The 21,784-nt window shown below is 36.3% G+C and overlaps 7 protein-coding genes and 1 non-coding gene across 11 annotated transcripts; 6 read left to right on the forward strand and 2 right to left on the reverse strand.

Annotated features, from left to right (window-relative positions):
- The first annotated feature begins 265 nt into the window (after positions 1 to 265).
- LOC104813771 (plastocyanin) lies at positions 266 to 947 on the forward strand. Its single transcript, XM_010541523.2, has one exon. The coding sequence runs from the start codon at positions 339 to 341 to the stop codon at positions 843 to 845; it is 507 nt and encodes a 168-aa protein (XP_010539825.1). The 5' UTR covers positions 266 to 338; the 3' UTR covers positions 846 to 947.
- A 1,160-nt stretch (positions 948 to 2,107) lies between these two features.
- On the forward strand, positions 2,108 to 3,432 carry LOC104813772 (24-methylenesterol C-methyltransferase 2-like). The gene has a single exon (XM_010541524.1). It carries the CDS (start codon positions 2,149 to 2,151, stop codon positions 3,241 to 3,243), a length of 1,095 nt encoding a protein of 364 aa, XP_010539826.1. The 5' UTR covers positions 2,108 to 2,148; the 3' UTR covers positions 3,244 to 3,432.
- Positions 3,433 to 7,067: 3,635 nt separating this feature from the next.
- Positions 7,068 to 10,431, forward strand: LOC104813774 (probable prolyl 4-hydroxylase 3). Of its 4 annotated transcripts, none has more exons than XM_010541526.2 (8): positions 7,068 to 7,422; positions 7,508 to 7,592; positions 7,975 to 8,072; positions 8,159 to 8,256; positions 8,593 to 8,722; positions 8,843 to 9,030; positions 9,144 to 9,251; positions 10,345 to 10,431. In XM_010541526.2, the coding sequence occupies exons 1-7, from the start codon at positions 7,229 to 7,231 to the stop codon at positions 9,215 to 9,217; spliced, it is 867 nt and encodes a 288-aa protein (XP_010539828.1). In that variant the 5' UTR covers positions 7,068 to 7,228; the 3' UTR covers positions 9,218 to 9,251; positions 10,345 to 10,431. The 4 variants fall into 4 exon arrangements, with proteins under 4 accessions (XP_010539828.1, XP_010539830.1, XP_010539829.1 ...); XM_010541528.2 differs by lacking the exon at positions 10,345 to 10,431 and adding an exon at positions 9,481 to 9,568; XM_010541527.2 differs by lacking the exon at positions 10,345 to 10,431 and adding an exon at positions 9,323 to 9,437.
- LOC104813773 lies at positions 9,681 to 11,554 on the forward strand. The gene is made up of 4 exons (XM_010541525.2): positions 9,681 to 10,032; positions 10,345 to 10,447; positions 10,780 to 10,941; positions 11,213 to 11,554. The coding sequence occupies exons 1-4, from the start codon at positions 9,776 to 9,778 to the stop codon at positions 11,384 to 11,386; spliced, it is 696 nt and encodes a 231-aa protein (XP_010539827.1). The 5' UTR covers positions 9,681 to 9,775; the 3' UTR covers positions 11,387 to 11,554.
- Positions 11,555 to 13,345: 1,791 nt separating this feature from the next.
- LOC104813775 (expansin-A11-like) lies at positions 13,346 to 14,995 on the forward strand. The gene is given in 4 exon segments (XM_010541530.2): positions 13,346 to 13,566; positions 14,089 to 14,175; positions 14,178 to 14,388; positions 14,471 to 14,995. Coding segments are annotated over 4 exon segments (750 nt in total). The 5' UTR covers positions 13,346 to 13,424; the 3' UTR covers positions 14,781 to 14,995.
- Positions 14,996 to 16,013: 1,018 nt separating this feature from the next.
- On the reverse strand, positions 16,014 to 18,122 carry LOC104813777 (UPF0496 protein At1g20180-like). The gene is given in 3 exon segments (XM_010541531.1): positions 16,014 to 16,732; positions 16,734 to 17,415; positions 17,864 to 18,122. Coding segments are annotated over 3 exon segments (1,182 nt in total). The 5' UTR covers positions 17,922 to 18,122; the 3' UTR covers positions 16,014 to 16,290.
- A 1,188-nt stretch (positions 18,123 to 19,310) lies between these two features.
- Positions 19,311 to 19,382, forward strand: TRNAE-UUC. Its single transcript has one exon. It is a non-coding gene; the product is annotated as a tRNA-Glu (tRNA).
- Positions 19,383 to 20,177: 795 nt separating this feature from the next.
- Positions 20,178 to 21,274, reverse strand: LOC104813778 (SKP1-like protein 1A). The gene is made up of 2 exons (XM_010541532.1): positions 20,912 to 21,274; positions 20,178 to 20,514 (listed from the first exon to the last, which is right to left on the reverse strand). Exons 1-2 carry the CDS (start codon positions 21,197 to 21,199, stop codon positions 20,338 to 20,340), a joined length of 465 nt encoding a protein of 154 aa, XP_010539834.1. The 5' UTR covers positions 21,200 to 21,274; the 3' UTR covers positions 20,178 to 20,337.
- Between the last annotated feature and the right edge of the window lie 510 nt (positions 21,275 to 21,784).

Raw genomic sequence — 21,784 nt, forward strand, 5'->3', positions numbered from 1 at the left:
AACAAAAAAAATCTTATCCATCTCATAAACTCATCTTCTTACAACAAAAATTCACAAACTTTGTCCACAAAATTTCCTCCACCTCACAACAAAACTCTAACCCAATAAAGCCACGTCATCAAAAACAACATCCGAACACGACCAATCAGAGCATTCCTCCAAGGATAACACTCACATTCACTCGATAGTCATCCATTGCCATATCACTTTCCCACCACATAAACTTATGAACCTCACAATTCCATTCCCTTAAAAATCCCATCTTTATCTATATATCTCTGTAAACCATATTCACTCATCTTCTTGAAGACAAAGATCGAAACTTTGCACACACAAAAATGGCCACAGTCACCTCAGCCGCCATTGCGATCCCATCCTTCACCGGCCTGAAAGCAAACTCCGTCTCCGCCGCAAAACCCACGACGGTGACCGTATCCGCCGGCGTCAGGACACCGAAGCTCTCCGTGAGAGCCTCCCTGAAAGACGTCGGAGTGGCCGCAGTCGCCGTCGCAGCCTCTGTCGCCCTCGCCGGGAACGCCATGGCGATCGAAGTTCTGCTCGGAGGAGGAGATGGGTCGTTGGCGTTCGTCCCGAACGATTTCAGCGTGGCGAAAGGGGAGAAGATCGTGTTCAAGAACAATGCTGGGTTCCCGCACAACGTGGTGTTCGACGAGGACGAGATACCGAGCGGAGTGGACGCGAGCAAGATCTCGATGGACGAGCAAGATCTGTTGAACGGTCCCGGAGAGACGTACGAGGTTGCCTTGACGGAGCCGGGAACTTACAGCTTCTACTGTTCGCCGCATCAGGGTGCGGGTATGGTCGGGAAAGTCACCGTCAACTGAGTGGCAAATCTGTAATTTGCATCAAATGAGTCATATCTATATCCATCTCTATGAACCCCGTTTGGTTTTGAGATTTTATCGATAATGATGTGTTTAGAATTATTTGTGTGTTGAAAACAGAGAAGGGAGAAATAGAATGGATTTTTGCAAATGAAAATAAACCGACGGTCCACAATGTCAAAATTAACGAAGTGAATCGGACTAACAATATTGGCTAATAATCAACAAAACCATTGAATTACTAGTAATAAAAATAAAAAATTTGTCATATTCTGAACGCAAAATGTGATGGGAAACTGAGGTTCATTTGTACAGCTGAAAGTTGAAGATTTATCTTTTTATTTAATTTTTATGACAACATGGGCAAATGGGTCATTTTTAAATTACACGTTTTTTAAATTAAATTTCCAACTGATTAGGCCGAGAAAGTTATATGTAAATTTGGCCCAAATAAGTCCATGGATCATTTTTAATTTCATACAAAAAATTTGGCCCAAATGAGTACACTGCAGTTTTGATTTATAGATATATTTTTTTTTGGTAATTTGGTCTATAGATATTTTGGTCAATTATTTCTTACCAATTGTGTCAAGCAATGAATTTGTACAATATATTTCAATCAACACCCAACGTTAATATTTGGTCTTCAACATATATTTAAATTGGAATTACGTGTCATAGAGGACCCTCTCGGACAGTCCACAGCTTTGTAAAGATCGTACTACTAATGATTAAATACTATAATTAGATATTTTTGTAGGATACTTCTCGAGTATGAAAATTAATGAGCTCACAAATCTTTTGTATCAATAATTATATTATATGGTGAGGATGCACATTAGGCACTTGGCGTTTTTCATCAAATAAAATACTGATAGAAAAATATATCATATATGAAACTAAATATCTTCAATGCCAAAACTTATTGACGTGGTAATTTGCAAGACAGTAGAAAAAGAAAAGAAATCTGATAGAAAAGAGATATAAAAAAAAATGGGAGATTTTTTTCGAATATATTTTTAAAAACTAAAATCTCTTAGATAATAAATTAATACTAGTTATAAATATTTTGGATATCTTATCCAAAAAGAACATAGTTTAGTAGGAAAGATATCCTTGACCAAAGTGTTCTTTTGACTATATTTTCATTTCATTCCTTTAATTCTAATAAAATAATCCATACATTTTTCACTAATTTAGATTTTTTTTATCAATATATATTCAAGAATAAAAGCCACTGAATCACCATAACAAAGGCACGAGTACAGAGGCGAAGGTGAAACGTCTCGTCTCTCTCTCTGCAATGGACTCTGCGGCATTGTTCTTCACCGGCGCTCTGATCGCCGGCGGTCTCTACTGGTTCCTGTGCCTGCTGGGTCCGGCGGATCAAAAGGGGAAATCCGCCGTTGAGCTCTCCGGCGGCTCCATCTCCGCCGAGAAGGTCCGAGACAACTACAACAACTACTGGTCCTTCTTCCGCCGACCAAAGGAGATCAAGACCACCGAAAAGGTCCCCGACTTCGTCGACACGTTCTACAACCTCGTCACCGACATCTACGAGTGGGGTTGGGGACAGTCTTTCCACTTCTCTCCCCCCATCCCCGGAAAATCCCACCGTGAGGCCACGCGTCTCCACGAGGAGAAGACTGTAGGTCTGATCGATGCCAAGCCCGGCCACAAGATCCTCGACGTGGGTTGCGGCGTTGGAGGCCCGATGCGCGCCATCGCGGCTCATTCCCGTGCTAAGGTTGTCGGAATCACGATCAACGAGTACCAGGTGAAGAGGGCGCGCCTTCACAACAGGAAGGCGGGTCTCGACAGCCTCTGCGAGGTTTTCTGCGGGAACTTCCTCCAGATGCCGTTTCCCGACAACAGCTTCGACGGCGCGTACTCCATCGAGGCCACTTGCCACGCGCCCAAGCTCGAGGAGGTCTACGCCGAGATCTTCAGGGTGTTGAAGCCAGGTTCGATGTACGTGTCGTTCGAGTGGGTGACGACGGACAAGTTCGTGTCGGAGATTCCGGAGCACGTGGAGATCATACAAGGGATCGAGAGGGGCGATGCCTTGCCTGGTCTGAGGAGCTTCTCCGACATCGCCGCGACGGCGAGGAAAGTGGGTTTCGAGGTCGTGAAGGAGAAGGATTTGGCGGCGCCGCCGGAGAACCCGTGGTGGACAAGGCTGAAGATGGGTCGGATCGCGTACTGGAGAAACCACATTGTCGTGAAGATCCTCTCCGCCATTGGAGTAGCTCCGAAAGGAACCGACGATGTTCACAAGATGCTCGTGGAAACCGTTAATTATTTGATCAGAGGAGGTGAAACGGGAATCTTCACGCCGATGCATATGATTCTCTGCAGAAAACCGGCGACTCCCCCATCACCGCCGACTAGTTCCTGAAAAAGGTAAAACATCGCCGCCGCTAGATTCTTCTTATGTTTCGCTCCCTTATCTTTTCATAATTTTCGTTTTTGCCCCTCAAGTTTTTTTCTTTTCTTTTTTGGTTGTTTTGGAAATAAATAACGGTGATCAGTGTAACCCTTTTTTAATGTAATCTAATTTTCGTTAATGATGCGCCTTTGCTGTTAATCGAGATTAATTTGAACGGAAATTAAATCCTCCAAAAAATCTCCACATTTCTTTTTTTTTCTCGAAATTATCTAATTTCCAGATAATAAGTTTCGCTCTTTCTAGGCCACCATGGATGGAAAATAAAATCTTATTTTTTTAAAAAAAAAAGGAAAATTCCATATAAAGTTATTATGTTATACACTGTCACTAAATATTATAAAACTTGTAAACGTCCAACATAATATAAATGTCGTACAGTTTATAGAATAAAGTTAGAAATCTTGGTATTTTTAATCTTTTGCGCGAGGAGATGGGATAACGAAAAAGTCCATATGAATATTCTTTCTAAACTAATAAAGTCAAAAAGTGTTGCTCTCATTGATTTTTTATAAACCGGTTAATGATTCTATTTCATACCAATGAGAGTATATATAAAAAAAATAGATATCAGAATACTAACAATTGGATGAAAAAGGAAAAAAATAAATATTAACTCAATTTTATTGGATGCATATAAATAAAATCAATATTATTTTTTTTATATATAATTAATTTAATTAAACAATACAAATCTTATCGGCACTAGGGTTAGATTCGTTATCTCGATCTCAAACCAATTTCTAGCTAATGACTTTGAACTAAGAACCACAAAACATTCGAAATTCTTGAATACAAAAATAAATGAGATTTTTGAGATAAGATTTGAATTAAAAAGTTATAAGCTTAATGACTAAACCCAACAAAACAAAAAACGAAATTAGAAACGTATATGATGTCTCCGCCTCAAATGCTAAATCTCCAAATCTTATCATCACATATTATAAACCCTAAAAGTCATAAGAACTCCCAACAAAAAGGATATTCTCATTTAACGTAATCCGACCATGATTCCACGGTCGTTTAATCAATGTTAAATCTCCCCATTTTGTTGCTAACCCTTTTCTTCTGTTTCATCTACCGGTCCCAACTCATAAACAACGAACGAGGAAAAACGAGTTCTTCTTCTTCGTCATGTCTCCTGCAGTGTCTATAAAGAACTTAGTCTCCTTGCGTTATCCGCATGGAACCCCGACTCCTCCTTACGACGGCAAGCGTTGGAATCAACGGTTCTTGAAGGTTAAAGAGCCTCTACCTGGTCGAGAAGGCTCTCGGCGCGTTTACTGGGAAGAAGTTTATGTACATGAGCACGAGGGCGATGGCGAGAACACCAATTGCTTTGATTTCATCCAATCCGTGATCGTCAGAAACATAAAGAGAACGATCGATAAGGTGTTCGGACCGATCTTTGGACTGCCAAAATTTGATGAACACGATCGTAGGTCACGGAAGAAAGTATTCTCCGAGTGATCGGACAAGTAACAAGACCGACCGTATCAAGCATTGGTATCCAAAGTTTTAAATTAATGTGCATATATTTTTTGTTTATTATCGTAGCGCATAGGTTTTTTATGATTTACAATGTTTAATTGATGATGTATATATTAGAAACAGTTCACAAGAAAGTTTCAACTACAGTAAAAAAAAATTACGGTTCAAGATTGCTTGCTGAGGATACGAGCATCAATTAATCCATCTGTGTCCATCATAAGATTATAAGTGTGGATTAGTGGTATGTATTTCAAGCTTTTCTCATTCAAGATCTTTTATAATTGTTCATAAAAAAAGTTTTTTTATAATTCTAAACCTCTAATGTTTTAAAATATTAAAAAATGGTATTTTTACAACGCACCAACATCTTTTTTGGTGGTAGAAATCAATATGTTGGTTAGAATATATAAAATTGAATCAAATTAATACTTGAGAGAATAAGATCGTGTAAGAGCTCACATACACTAAATTAAAAGAATAAAAGATTCGATGAGAAGTGCATATAAGATTAAACGAACAAGAAAATTCCTCCATGTAGAAATCAAATCAATATAATTTTTACGCAATCCAAAAATATAAAACTGGGAAAGACGCGTAATTCAAACTATATGGCTGGTTCTCGGTATCGGGATTAGTTTGGACCTCGGCCCAGAAAACCCGGTTACCCAAAAAAAAAAAACTATGCTAGTTACTAGTTTAATAACGCCATTTGTTTTTCTATTTTTTTCAAGTTTAGTAATGTTATTGTTTTACTGCAATTTTTAGTTTTGATAAACCTTTAATTGAATAAATCTTTAATAATCAGGTACAGATATTCAGGTGAATATTTTATTCAATGAAATCTAAAAACGTATCTAAAAATATTCAATAAATATAAAGAGTAATCGAATTAATAATTCACATGTTTACCTTGCTTAAAGATATAATGAAATTAAATATTTATAGATATGCCTGAATCTCATATAAGACAAAATCTATCATGTTGAGAAAATATTTAAGAAGATTAAAATTTCGAGGAGTAGAATAAGAATCCTTGTAACAGTTCAAGATTATAATTTCGAGGAATGAAATTAAATATTTGTAAAAGTTGATACAGTTGGGTAGTGATTTTAAAGGAATGGAATACGAATCTTTGAAAAAAAAAAGATTAAAATTTCGAGGATAATCCCAAGAAAATGAAAAGCTAATAATGCACAACATTCTGAAATTATTTCACAAAATAGCTTATATATAATATTAAACAATAGTTAGGATCGAGAAAAATACTGTGTATAATACTAACAATTTTTAACTTTTAATTATAATCTTAAAAGTTAATCGAATAAAATTAAAACAATGGATACGTTTTTAGATTTCACTGAATAAAAAATAATTTGTTTTCTAGATATTATCGGTTATTAAAAAATTTAGTAAAATAGGTTTATAAAACAATTAAATAGAACTAAATACTAAGCAAAACTCAAAAAAATTATAACACATCTACAATTTCTACGTGAAAAAATAAACCCATTTTCCATTAAAAAAATTTACATTTAAAGATTTCTAAAATGGAAGATGTATCAGACTTATAAAATTTCACCTATATTATTAAAATAAAACTATATAATAAGCATTTGCAAATAAGAGAATCCAATCGGAGTGGAAAGTTTGGGACAAAGTGACGTAAAACGGGCTGGCTCGGACCGGTCCGGACCGGCTCGTCTCGAACCAGTTCATTTTTGGTTCAGCCCGTTCGACCCGTTTTTTTACGAGTTAGAAAAATTCTGACCCAGACCAAATTGTTCGAGCTCCAAGCCGACTCGCGAGCCAGTCCATTTTTATCTAATTATTCGATTTTTTTTAAAATTACATGAAAATTAATCATTTAAAATCTACATAACAATATTTTGAAGTCATACAATATAACATAAAATATTTAACATAACCATCCATAAAACTATATCTAAATCAAGAAAAATTAACAAAACCAAACCAATATAAAAAAGTGTAATACAACAACAATATCAAAATATAACAAAAAATATACATCAACATCAACATAACAACATCAAAATATAACAAAAAATATACACGAACATCAATATATCATGAATTTTAATTTGCTATATAAAGAGAAGAAGTGAAGAAATTAAAATATAAAACCTTAATATTTTTTTTAATGTCAACTCGCGAGCCGGCTCCCCCACCCACCGAGCTAGCTCGGATAGGTTCGGGCTCGTCGCGAACTGGCTCATTTAAACCGTTTTTATTTGGTCTTTTATTTTTCGGCCCAGCTGGCTAAAAACCGAGCCAACCTCGAGCTGCCCGGCTAGCTCATTTTGACATTGACATCACTAGGAACACAAGTCCTCGGACCTTCGTTATCAGGGTTTTGGGATTCGGATCACCGATCCAGATCTGACCGATTATTCTTCGGATCTTTGATTTTCCGGTGGAAACTCCGGCGATGGCGAAGACGAGACCCTCGCGCTTACGCGCCAGGAAATTGTCGACGTCGATGCTAGTTCTGTCGATGCTCTTCATGCTAAGTGTTGTCCTCTTAATGCTTTTGGCTCTGGGCATTTTCTCTCTCCCGGTAAACGACGATGAGTCTTCTTCGATCTATCTTTCTACCTCGTACAGGCGAATGGCTGCGGAGAGGTGATTGGCTATGGCGAATATTTGATCTGTGCATGATTTTTTTCTTTCATTACAAGTTGTGGGTTTTCCCCCCCTCTTCCTGCAGAGGCGAGGGGATTGAGAAGAGAGGAGAACAATACACGGAAGTGCTTTCTTGGGAACCTAGGGCTTTTGTCTACCATAATTTCCTGGTTGGCATTCTTAATCTTGTTCTTGGTTCTTAGTTTTCTCTGTTGAAGTTACTTTCTTGTCCGTTGATTAGTTCATAAATTTTGGAAAGTTTCTCATTTAACAAGCTCTCCAGTGCTAGGGAATTTGGTTGTCTGCTGTTCTATGAATCGTATTCCGACATTGAAAGGTCTTTGTCCGAATTGTGTTATGCCAACAATGATTCTGTTAATATGCGTTTGATGCGATTTCAAACCCGAAAGCCAGAAGTAACTTAGGACTATAGGATGATAGAGAAGTTTCTTTTTTTGTTGTTGATGATATCGATATTGATGATAGTGACAATATTGATGCTAGTAACATTCTCTATATTCATGCTAACCAAGGTTTATCAATGTCGATCAGTCCAAGGAAGAATGTGAGTATTTAATCGATCTCGCCAAGCCTCGTATGGTAAAGTCATCTGTTGTAGACAGCAAGACAGGCAAGAGCAAAGACAGCAGGTCTGGTTTTCTTTCTAGATAGGCGTTTCATTTCATGTGTTGGAAAGAAAACACGTTACCGGGTTTGTGAAATTATACGTGTCCAGGGTGCGTACAAGCTCCGGCACTTTCCTTAGGAGAGGAAAGGATAAAATCATCAGGGACATCGAGAAAAGAATAGCTGACTACACTTTTATTCCTGTAGGTATGTGAGCATTGGAATCACTGTGTCAGATGTTCTTTTGATTTCGTCGAGGTTTATTTTGCGTATCGTTGTCAACAGTTTTGATCAGATTTGATAGCTCGGAAACTATATAAGCAACATTGTGGCTGTGCATTTGCATAGATATCTTTTGGTTATATGTATCGATTATGCTTTCCTTTGACGCCAGAATGATCGCAAGGTCTTCCTCTCCGTGATGAATAATGAAGTTTGTTTTCCACATCAAAGCGTGTTGAAATTTTTGTACTTTTGACATTTTTGTTTGGTCTGAAGTCTTTTTGAATTGCATGTTGCTCAAGATTCTTGTGGGATTTGCAGAAAATGGAGAAGGGCTTCAAGTTCTTCACTATGAAGAGGGGCAAAAGTATGAACCTCACTACGATTACTTTGTCGATGAGTTCAACACTAAGAATGGAGGGCAACGGATGGCCACCATGCTTATGTATCTGTAAGAATTTCTTCTTTTCCTGTCTCTGTCTGTAATTGATAATGTTTCAACATTATCGATTATGTCTTCTTTCTCGACACAATCCCCCACCTTTCTTCTTTCTCTCTTCCTATGTTACAGGTCGGATGTTGAAGAAGGAGGTGAAACAGTATTTCCTGCGGCCAATATGAACTATACTTCTGTCCCGTGGTATAACGAGCTGTCCGAGTGTGGAAAAAAGGGACTCTCTGTGAAACCGAAAATGGGCGATGCCTTGCTCTTCTGGAGCATGAGACCCGACGCTTCACTGGATCCTTCAAGCTTGCACGGTTGGTTACTACGCATCCATCGTTCTTCTTCGTAGATCAGGTTGCAAGTTTGAAGATCGTGGATTGTGTAACGCAACCTTTGCTCATATACCTTTTTTTTATGATGCTGGTAGGCGGTTGCCCTGTGATTAAAGGAAACAAATGGTCATCTACAAAATGGATGCGTGCTGGGGAGTACAAAGTCTAAGCACTAAGCATGCATACATGCACCATCTGATTAGGTAAGGCTCTTTCATGACATGACATGGTCTTTCTTTGAGCTTCAATCAATGATCATCAGATGATGTTCCAGGTTTCTTTTTCGGGCTATATTCTTTCATTCGATTGGTTCGGGTTTGTGTTTTTTTTCCGGAGGTTGTGAAAATGAATTTGAACAATTTTTTTTGTGAAATATATATATAGATACACTTTGTATGTATTTTTTGTCGTGAAGTTTCCATCTTTTGATAGATTCCGACACTCTGCGAGTGTCTGATTTCGGAAAGAATGTTTTGGTCCTTTTGGCATCGAGTGAGCGAGTGGATAGACACCATCATATATTCATCACGAGGAAAAAAAAACCAAAAGATCATCACGAGCCGATTCTGCCACGTCAGCACTGACAGCATCAACAGCGGAGATTAAGAGAGCGAATGTTGCTTAGCGTGCGAGCAATCCTGGCCGTTGCTTGCACCTTCTTCGATCTTTGAATCTATTAATCTCTTCCTTCGCTGAGTCGATCAATCCAGAGAGAGGGGAAGAGAGAATGATTCGAAGGGCTTTGCTGTTCCTCCTCGTCGCCGGTTTCTGTTGCCCGGACGTACGGGCGCAGGTGTTGCCGCCGGCGAAGCGCGACGGATTTGTGTACCCACCGGGTCGGGTTGTCGACCCGGAGACGATACTGATCGAGGTGTTTTTCGACCCGGTTTGTCCCGACAGCAGAGACGCCTGGTCTCCCCTGAAATTGGCTCTTGATCACTACGGGTCTCGCGTTGCTATTGTCGTTCACCTCCTCCCGTTGCCGTCAGTAATCGATTTCTCTCCTGTGATTTTCCTTTAGATTTCAGTTTTCTGATTGACTGGCGAGAAAATTCTGGTTCGGAATGAAAGCGGTTGAAAATCTTATATAGGTTTAGAATTAGTTGTTCGTTTGCTTGATTCCTTCTCAATCTGATTTGGTACTCTGATATGATCTTCATTTTTGAGTCCCAAAATCTCTCGAGTTTCTCAATCTGATTAATGGTTTTTAGTTTATAAGTTTGAATCATGCGTGGTTGATGAAGGTGTTTAGTCATGAAATGAGGTTTTGATTTCTTGTTTTAATTGAATTTGCAGTTTCCATGACAATGCATTCGTAGCTTCGAGGGCCTTGCACATTGTGAATGCCTTGGACGCCAATGCCACTTTCAAACTGCTGGAAGGGTTCTTCAAGCATCAGGTTCGGTTGGTGTAAATCTTCTGAGAAAAAAGTTCGATCTTTCGAGAAATGAACCTTTGGTGAATTCGGTTTTTGTTTGAGAACGTTAATTTGCAAGCTGCTGTTTTTACCAGCCTTAAATGGTACTGCTATAATCTTCTTGGTCCTCATCATGGCTTAAGGCGTAAAAGTAAAACCATTTGCTTGTAGTCATCCTCTTTCCCGGGTTCTAGGAGTGTATACTAATCTCTTTTGCTGGTTCTGTTTCGTTGTGGTTTCGAAACCAAATGTAATAAAGGCTTAAATATCTTTGATTTGTTTGTTTATGATTCTCTGAAATTTGTCTCGGACAGGCATTGTTCTACAATGCACAAACCCAACTCATGTCAAGACCTGCAGTTGTGGAGGAGATAGTCAAGCTTGGGACTTTCACACTGGGAAACTCGTATCACTCTGCCCTCAAATCTGGATTCATCGACAAGAAATCTGATCTTGCCACCAGGGTTTCCTTCAAGGTGACCCTTCTCGCTTCCCTTTCTTCGCTTTACACCGTTAAAAGTCTTCCACTTGTCATGAATTGGAATTTCGAGATACGCCCTCTCGGTCACTGAAGCCCATAGAAGGCCACATCCCGAGGTTCCATCGCCTAGTTTCCATGTCCTGTTCCATATGAAACATTGACAGGGCGAATATCGATAATACAACACAGCTTAAACCCTTCTTCCCCGAGGTTAAAGGCTTCGTTTCCAGCCGCGATTCTTCATACCAGTGTCTTTCTTTGTGCAGTATAGCACTTCGAGAGGGGTTTCTGCTACACCGACCTACTATATCAACGGGTTCGTCCTGCCCAATGCTGGTTCCCCCATAGATTTCGAAGGTTTGAGAAACACCATCGATCCTCTGGTCGGAGGACAAGAAGTGGAGGAGACACAAGATACCTTTGTTTCCTTCTTGCGTTGAGCTCAGTTGCTTTCGCAGTGCTAACTACACCTATATGTAATGTAATGTATCTCCTTCCTCTTGCTCTCATTCCGAATCTTATTTATTTTTCCCCAATGTAAAAAGGAAATAAATTGTAGATTTTGGCTTTGGGAATGCAATCTTCCGGGAGATTGTCCGGTTCGATCAGGTTTTGCTTTGGGTAAATTTGTCTGATTGGATTCTAGTCGGTTCGGATTCGGAATAAACCGGATTTAGAATATTCTAAACCTAAAATAATAAAAAAAATATGGAATTGTAAAACGCCAACCGTCAAAACTCTGCATAACAGGAAAATGAAATGGAATTCACTTTTTTTTATATAAAAAAATATAATGTGATTTGGACGACACGTAAGGAGTTTGAGAACATAGTCATGTGCCGTATTAGGAACAATTAATACATTTGCCCCAGCATCATCAATCAACGTTGTTGTCAGATGACATGCAAAAAATAGTATTTAAATCGACATTTTATCTCTTGCAATAGCCGAAAAAACGATATATACATACATATATGTATGTATGTATATATACACCCATATCCAACTCAGCCATCTATCGTCAAAATCAAGACATGTGCACGAATACCCCAATTTATGTCCAATCAATCATCCTACCTTTACCTAAATCTAGCGGTTTACTATTTCGGATTTTGGTTCGGTTCCCAAATGATTATATAAACTAAATCGTTTAAATTCGGCTTTAATAAAATAAGTTTATAATCGAATGCAGGGCCGTCTCAAACTTTTTCGGGGCCCTGTTCAATTTATATAAAATAATTTAAAAATATTATTATTAAATTTAATTAATAATATAAAAAATTATAAATTTATATAATATATCAATTAATAATTTTTTTTTATTTTAAAATTTATTAATTTCTATAAAAATATTTAATGATAATAAATAAATTTTGTAATATTTTTTATATATTAATGATAATAATAATAATTTTTTTAAAGAAATCTATAAATTTAAAGGTTTTATTATAAATATAACTATTTTTTATTTTAAAAATAAAATTGAATTTCTATTGATAATTTGAAATGTAATTAATTTTTGAAATTTAATATTTATTTCTTTTTGTATACTAATTATATTTAAAATATTTAATTCTATAATTATTAATATTTAATGATAATAATAATTAGAAAGATTTTTTTAAAATATGGGGTCCCAAAAATTAAGGGGTCCTGTTTCTTTTGCACCTATTGAACCTGCTAATAGACGGCCTTGATCGAATGGTTTGGTTTCGTTCGATTCTAGAATAAAACTATGTATATAATGTTAACTTATTAATCTTTATTTTTTTCATTTGATAAATTCTATACAATAAAATAAAAAAATGAATTATAGAAGACAAATTCCTATATTGGTATGTGTTATCACATAATATAATATATTATAAAGGTAATTTAAAATATTAAAGATTTCCTTTTTTTATGGAAAATGTTTAAATTGAACAGCAATTTGGCAGGATGCGAAGAATGCACGCCTCCTGTTGGGAAAACCATGTGACTTTTTAAGACCTATCAACACACAATCTAACGTGGGATTTTAAACAATGTTTCATAGCTCTGTGTTGTCCTTCATGCTTCTTTCTTTCTTTCTTTTTTCATTTTGGAAAAAGAAATAATCTTTTTTTTTGTTTAATTAAAATCACATACGTTCAGAAATCTATAAATTATCCGTAAAATATATCGTATTACATAGATAAAGATGTATGTATGTATGTAAAATGATAGATTATAAAAAAACGTCAAAAGCTCTTGTTGAAACTCGATATCGATGTTTATATCTACAAAAATAGATCGAGACGTCGGCTATATATATATGTGTATATATATATATAAATATTTTTTAATATATATGTATTGATAAAAATGAAGATAAGATCACATGTAAGGTTTTTGTTGCCACACTTATTTAAAGATCCATGACCTTTCACCTTAAAGCACAAACAGAAATAACTCTTCTTCTCTACTTGTTTCTTCCTCTTCTTTCTTCATATCGAAATCATGGCTAAGGTTCTGGTTGGATTAGCGGGTTTGATCGGTTTTTGCTCTCTGTATGTGGTGATAGTTGATGCATTTTCGGCTTCCGGCGTAACCAATGGCCATGCCACATTCTATGGAGGCAGTGACGCTTCAGGAACCATGGGTACATTTTCTTGTAATAGCAAACTTTGGTTTATGTCTCTTTTCCCGGTTTTAAATTTACGTTCTACGATACTAAAACCAAAACCGAACCAAAGGAGACTACGTACCGGTTTGGTTTCACATCATTGAGCACAAGATTTATCAAATATTGTAAATGAGATCATTTCACATATAATATATATATATATATATATATATATATAGAGAGAGAGAGAGAGAGAGAGAGAGAGAGAGAGAGAGAGAGAGAGAGAGAGAGAGTAGAAATATTTCTACAAAAAAAGAGAGAGGAGGGTGAGGATAGGATTCAATCTTGACCAAGTTTAAACATTTTATTGACATCCGGTTAACATTTTAACCGGAAAAAGTCAAAATAGCATAACATTCCAGGTTATATGTACAGTAGGTTTATGATTTTGACAGAGTTTAAATATTTTCTTGACATCTCGGTTAACATTTCAACGGGGGAAATTAAATGTCTAAATAAATATCGGGTTACGGTTCGATTAGGCGTTTGGTATTGCAGGAGGGGCATGTGGATATGGGAACCTGTACTCGACGGGGTACGGGACGATGACGGCGGCACTGAGCACCGCTCTTTTCAACGACGGAGCGTAACGTGCGACTACGCCTCGGACCCTCGCTGGTGCAGAAAGGGAGCTTCCGTGACTGTGACGGCGACGAATTTCTGCCCACCGAATTTCGCCCTCCCCAACAATGCTGGCGGATGGTGCAATCCGCCGCTCAAGCACTTCGACATGGCCCAACCCGCTTGGGAAAACATCGGTATCTACCGCGGTGGCATCGTCCCCGTCCTCTTCCAAAGGTCCACTCATCTCTCTCTCTCTTTTATCCACTAGACAATATCTAAGTAGTCTTAATTGAATAATGGAACTGTGAAAAAGCAGAGTGCCATGCTACAAGAAAGGAGGAGTGAGATTCACAGTGAACGGAAGAGACTACTTCGAACTCGTACTGATCTCCAACGTCGCGGGAGCTGGTTCCGTAAGATCTGTCTCCATCAAAGGATCTAAGACAGGATGGATGACGATGTCCCGGAACTGGGGAGCTAACTGGCAATCCAACGCTTTCCTCAACGGCCAATCCCTCTCTTTCTCCGTCACCGCCACCGATGGCCAAACCCTAGTCTTCCACGACGTCGTTCCGGGTTCTTGGTCGTTCGGACAGTCTTTTTCCACCGATATTCAGTTCTCATAATGTTTTTTTTTTTCTTGGGAGTTTCTCGTTTGATGATGAAGGTTGTTTTAGGCAGTGGTCGCGCTTTGTTTTGTTTTATTGTTCGAGTGGCCCGCCATGGTCATGATCCTTTTGATTCGAGGATTTTATGATACGGATTCTTGATTTGTCTCGAAAAAGAAATGTAAAACCGAAACCTGTTCTATATGATATTTAAAAAAATTGATAGAATGCAATATGCATGTATGATTGCCTACATCCAACCCGAACAAAAATCTAACCCAATTCTCTTATTAAATTGTATAAAATTTGACCAGATAGGGGAAAATTCCAAAAAATATATTGAATTTTTCAATTTTTTTTATCAAAAAAATATTAAAATTTTTAAAAGAATCTAAAAAAACACTTTACTTTTTAAGTGATCCAAAAAACACATGAACTTTTTTACGATTATCATAAAAACACTGAACTTTTTTAGTCATCCAAAAAAAATACATGAACTTTTTATTATAAAAAAAATTAAATAAAATAATGAAAAAATTCCAAAAAAACATTGAATTTTTAAATTTTGATTAAAAAAAACACTGAACTTTTTATTTTATCAAATAAACATTAAACTTTTTAAGTTTGACAAAATAAACACTTAACTCTTAAATAAAATGGCTGACGTGACACAATCATATGCAAACACGTCAGATTATTTTTCTTAGTTTTTTTTACAATCGAAAAAAATTCATGTATTTTTTTGGATCACTAAAAAAGTTCAGTGTTTTTTTGATAATCGGAGAAAAATTCATGTATTTTTTGGATCACATAAAATTCAGTGTTTTTTTAGATCCATTTAAAATTTTTAATGTTTATTTGATAAAAAAATAAAGTTCAATATTTTTTTGGTCAAAATTGAAAAGTCCAGTGTTTTTTGGGGATTTTTTCTAAAATAATCTAACGTGTTTGCATATCACGTCAGTCATTTTGTTTATTTTGAAAATTGTAGAAGAGTTAAGTGCTTATTTTGTCAAAGTAAAAAAATTTAATATTTATTTGATAAAATAAAAAATTCAGTGTTTTTTTTATTAAAATAAAAAAAAGTTTAGTGTTTTTTATAATTGCCAAAAAATGTTTTAAAAAACAAGAAAAGAAGGGTAATAGACAACCGACAAATTTGTAAACGGAAAAATGAGTAACAAAAGGTTTTAATCGGATTTATTCAGTTAGACAAATATTTAAATAAATTTAGGAATATAAATATTTAGAGTTATCAGAAATTCGGAATACAAAGAAGATTGGGTTCAATCAAAAATATTAAATATGATATGCCAAGAGATTCACCATATTCTCTCGATTTCTCATAAACCCTTTTTCACAAATTTTCTCTGGGATCATTGGATAATAAACCAACGGATTCATTAAGAGCAAAGTAGAATCTTTAAGCATAGATCCTCTTTAATTAATCGCTGTTTTTCTTGTCAGAATCCTTTCCCCTTAATTTACGCTTGCTTCTGTACACAAAAGCAACAACAGAACAAAAGAATCAAGAACATTGCTCCAGTTCTTGAGGAGGTCCTGTTATCTGCTCCAACACCATTCTTCTTGATCTGTTGATGGTGTGGAAACACAGATACACGTGTTCTTCCAGCTCCTGCAGCTGTTCTGAAAACCTCTCCTCGTGGGCATCGAACTCATTCACCGCCTCTTTCAGAACCTCGGTTTTCAGACTCTTCACGCACATCGCAGCCACTGTTTTCCTGTGATCTATCTCATCCGACAATCTTCCCGCCAGCCGACTCAGCGTATCGAAATCGTTCATCAGTATGAACATCCCTTTCGCTGCAATGTCGAGTTGTGTTACGAGCTTCTCCTCCGACACATCCGTCTTGTTCATCATCTTTGTCTCCATCTTTTTCTTCTTCTTCTTCTTATTCTTGTTCTTCAGCAATCCTGAAGAGCATAGAGCCAGCAATGCAGGTGCGGCAAGAATGCCGAGCGAAAACCAGCAACGCAACCACGGTTACGCTGTGGGATATCACCAGGCCGTAGCCTCCGGCTTTCTTGAAGAATCTAAAGAACTTTACTTTCCTTATGATTCTTCTCCTCTTCGACATCAATCTCGCCAGAAGTTCCGCGTTTGAGTCGTGAAAACATCGAAACTCGGCCTCGTTTACGTTGCACAGCGGATTTTCCAGCGACGTGAACCTTGAAAGCTCTTCCAATACCAGACTGAAAACCCTTTCAGGGGAAAGATCTGAACTTTTACCATCGCCACAAACCTTCTTGCTGATCTTGATCACCCTTTTGATTTTCCTGTGATTAGCCCGTGTTTGGTGGACGCACTTGAGGATAGACTCGCAGATATAGCACGCCTCCGAGCTAGAATCGAAGAACTTCACGACCAGACGGTGGAAACGCAGTTCTTGCATAAGGGCGTGAACGGTTTCTTGGCGAGGCTCGAGCAAGTAATCCGTGAAATGTACTTGGAAACCGAGAGATGATGATGAGGATGGAGAAGAAGAGAGCCGATCACAGAGTGTTCTTCCCAACTGTCCTTCTGCTTTTGTTTTGATTTCCAGGTAGGAGTTTGTTCTGAAAGCTTCCTTGTACTCTTCGTTCAAGCTTGCCTTGGAGGTCAAGTTTCTAACGCATTCCTTCTGGGACTTTCCTGCTTGACAAAAGAAGAAACGACAGAACACAAGTCAGATATGAATCCACTTAATGATTATTACACACACACACACACCCCCCCCCCCCCCCCCCAAATACACACATAATATGATAGAATTTGCCGTCTATATGATATACAACACTGAACAAAATCCGGACTTTTCGACACCCTTCTGAGGATTTTCAGGGGATGAAAAGAAAAATACTCACTGTATATACACAGGCATATGTATACACATATATATATATATATATATATATATATATATATATTCGCATGAATATAAACGTGAGCGAATATATAAAATACATTGCAGAAGCAGAAATAAACGAGAATTGAAAAAACCCTTTTGAGATTTTTATTTAGCTCTCAGCACAGAGGTTTACATGATCCGATGAGCGCGAGAACAAATGGAGAAACTGCAAAAAAAAAAAAAAGCTCTTACCTTTTCTTGCAGAGGAAGACTTTGATCTGGAACTCTTAAATTTTATGAACTTCAACATCTTCTACGAGAACTCAAAATCGTATCTGATCAAAGACTGATGGATATTCAAGGATATATATATATATATACAGAAGAATTTGTGTATGAGAATATATATATATATATATACACTTATGTGTATAAAGATTTGATTGGTTAGAGAGAGAGAGAGAGGAAGAGGAGGAAACTAAGGAGAAGAAAAAGAAGATTGAGAAGCGACAGCTAGAGATCAGATGGCGGACGTTAGCAACGCTCAATAGATAATTACTAATATGATGGCTTATGGCGCACGTTAACGTCCTTCACACGGTGCGTTTTGAAACGTGTTATGCTTTCGCTGCGATGGCTTTTGTTGCCACTTCGCAGCTCCTTTCCTCTTCTTTCTATTTAGATGTTGGCATTATTTATTATTATTATTATTATTATTATTATTATTATTATTATTATTATTATTATTATTATTATTATTATTTTAAAAGGTTGGGATTTTATGGGGTTGACAAAGTGAGAAGGAACAAAAAAAAAAGAATGTTTGCTGTTACCCAAAAGAAATATATAAATTAGTTATGGAATTTTGGAGTTCTTTGTACGTTTTCCTAATATGTGTGTGTGCCACGTATACCCTTTTATCTCACGTGGAAATTTAAATTTCTAAATAATTTTAACAATTCTATCATTTTCTCCCGACTATAATTTTATCTAACTGGTATATGATAGAAATGATTGAATAATGTAAAGAGTTATTTGAATTAATATACTATTTACTATAAAAGTAAGGTTTTTCAGTTTTAATCTATTTTTGTTCTATCTAACCATGAAAAACGAAAACTATTCTAGATTGTGAGTAAGCTTTATAAGCTTTTTTAAAGAAAAAATTATTATAGCGATTATAATGGATTTTGTAGGATTTCTATTTATTCATGTGGACGTCAGGGGTTTTTTGGTTAAAAATTTAAAAGTACAGGATATTTTGAAAATAAAATAATTGTATAGGATTTTTTTAGAATATAAGAAAGTATAGAGTTTAAATTGAAATACAGATTTTTTTTTTCTATTCTTCCAGTTTTTAATTTGTGGTTCTGATTATATAGACGTCTTGCGGTTTTGAATGAACTCAAACGACCTGTGTTTATCGTCTCCTTAATGAGACACGTGTCGCAATTGCCATAAACGAAGCCTCTAATTTATGTAGCACGAGTAAAAATCAGCATGGTCATGACCGTTGTGCCTAAAATGATTTGGTTGCGTGTTGCAAACAATATGCTATATGTATAAAATGACATATATGTAATGTTGCTTCAGTTTTTATTCAAATCTATCTCTTATATATATAATATATAATATCAATTTATGCAAAATAAACAACACGAAAATTAATATAGATTAAAATATTAAAACCATCAATCATTCCGTTGTCGTCCAGCGGTTAGGATATCTGGCTTTCACCCAGGAGACCCGGGTTCGATTCCCGGCAACGGAATTTTATTTTGAACATCTTTTTTTCCTGAAAAATAAACCTAAAAATCTTCGTCTCCCAATTACCTAATGTTTCAACATTTTTATCCGTAGATTTTATTGAATTAACTTTTTTAATGTTATTGGAAAATCTCAGTTTAAATAAATGTATGAACTTTAAACACGATATTAATTAAGTTAGTGTCTAATGGAGAAAAGGTAGTGTTTTAGGCCGGGATAAAAAAACATAAGATACTCTAGTAAAATTTTTAATATGAGTGCTTAATCTTGTAATGGATACATTTTTTTATATAAAATTTTACTATTATTTAAATTGTGCAAGAAAATAATACAACACAACATCAATTAAAATTGGAAAAATAAATAAAAAAACATTGAACTTTACAATTTTGACAAAAAAAACACTGAACTTTTTATTTTATCAAATAAATATTAAATTTTTTAAGTTTGACAAAATAAATACTTAATCCTTCTACGATTGTCAAAATAAACAAAATGAATGAGTCCAATGAGATGCAAATACGTCTGATTATTTTACTTAGTTTTTTTTTTACAATCGAAAAAAGTTTATGTATTTTTTTATCACTAAAAAAGTTAAGTGTTTATTTTTTATAATCGTAGAAAATTTAATGCTTATCTTACAAAAAATAAAGTTTAGTGTTTTTTCCGGTCAAAATTGTGAAGTTAAGCGTTTGTCTTGGAATTTTCCCATTAAAATTAAAAGCACTGCGTGTGTAAGTGTATGTCACCATGCACGTAAGAGTTATAATATAATCAACGCACAAATCAACCCAAGAGACAAGCACTAATGAATTGAATATGTAACGACATATACTTATAACACACTGTTACACATCGCTATATGATCCAACAAGATATATCGTCCGTGCGTATCATTATCTAGCTGATATTCACATCAATGACTCTCGATCGAGATTGATCAATGCATGCATCAACAATCATCGAAACGCCCAATTAATCCTGGCGTTCAAGTCTTTTAGTTCCTCGGCCGTGAAATCATTCTCGATGTTGAGCTTCTCGCGAATTTCCTCGGGATTTCTGCTGTTTCCGATCATATCCGCCACTCTCTGGCAGGTTAGGTCAAGAAGCCCCTCTATGTTGAGGTAATTTGCCGCCTTCAAATTAACATGTATATGAAATCGCCATATCGAATTTAGAATTTCTTCAGAGGGATCGGGATTCATATTCATCAGCCGAAAAGAAAAGAGATTCTTGTTTACTATGAACCCTAGTTGACCTCCATGAATCGGGAAAATCCGTTCATATACAACATATTTATGATTCGATAAGTCATGTCTATGGGATCTTAATCAATCAAATCAGACTTGGAAAGTTGTCATTGGAAAGGGGATTCTGTTGATCAACAACCCTAATAAAACCTCCCAAAATCAGGAAAAACCCTCTTTCGATTCCAGATTTGAAAACCTAATAATCCGATCGAAACCCCTAAATTTCAGAAAACAAACGAAGAACAAGTAGATTAAGAGACATATGCAGGAAACAACTAATTACCAGGATGAGATCGACGAGCGTAGCGTTATCGACTTTGACGAACTCGGCGTCCCACGCCTTGAGGGCGCCGTCGGCGGCGGCGGCGGCGGCCACGTGCTTCATGGAGTATTCGATGACCATCCAGAGGATCTTGCTCGTAACTTCCGGGATCGGGATCGCATCACCGGCGCAATCGTCCTCGATCAAATGCGTTATGGTCTGAGATTCCATCGCGACGGCCTTGTCGATCTCAAAGACCACTCCGTCAGAGGATTTCAGGATGATCTTCTTCTCCGCCGCGGACGACATCGTTTCGTGTGATCGGAGAAGAGAAGTTGGAAATAAATGCGTCAATGGGTGAAGTTACAAGGGAAAATAAAAGATACCAAGATCGGTCCAAATTATTCGAACTATACATAGATTTTATTGCTACTAATTACAATTTTATATTTGATTTTATTTACAAAAAAAGTTGAATGCTTTTTCATAAAAAAAAAAAGTTGAATGCTTTTAGTAACCTAGTTTCGATAGTTTAGAAACCAGTTTATTAAAACATTAATTATAAATATTTCCAAATACAAAAGCTATAAAAAGTATTACTCCCTCCGTATCATTTTACATGACGTTTTAGAACAATTTTTTGGTTTCAAAATAAATGACGATTTCAGATTTTCAATTTACTTTTTAATATTTGTTCCAAATTTATCCTTAGTTAATAATATATTCGGCTTAGGGATAACAATTGTCTGTATAATAAATAAGGGTTATGTAAAATGTAAAATGAAATCGGATGGAGTATTTAGTTTTAGGGATAGAAAATATTTAATCCTATTCGCTTTTACACTTTGTGGTGGAGAGTTATGAACCAGTGATTTAATTCCTAACGATTTTCAT

This window comes from Tarenaya hassleriana, unplaced genomic scaffold (genome assembly GCF_000463585.1).
Source record: "Tarenaya hassleriana unplaced genomic scaffold, ASM46358v1 Cleome20, whole genome shotgun sequence".
NCBI classification, from domain to species: Eukaryota; Viridiplantae; Streptophyta; class Magnoliopsida; order Brassicales; family Cleomaceae; genus Tarenaya; species Tarenaya hassleriana.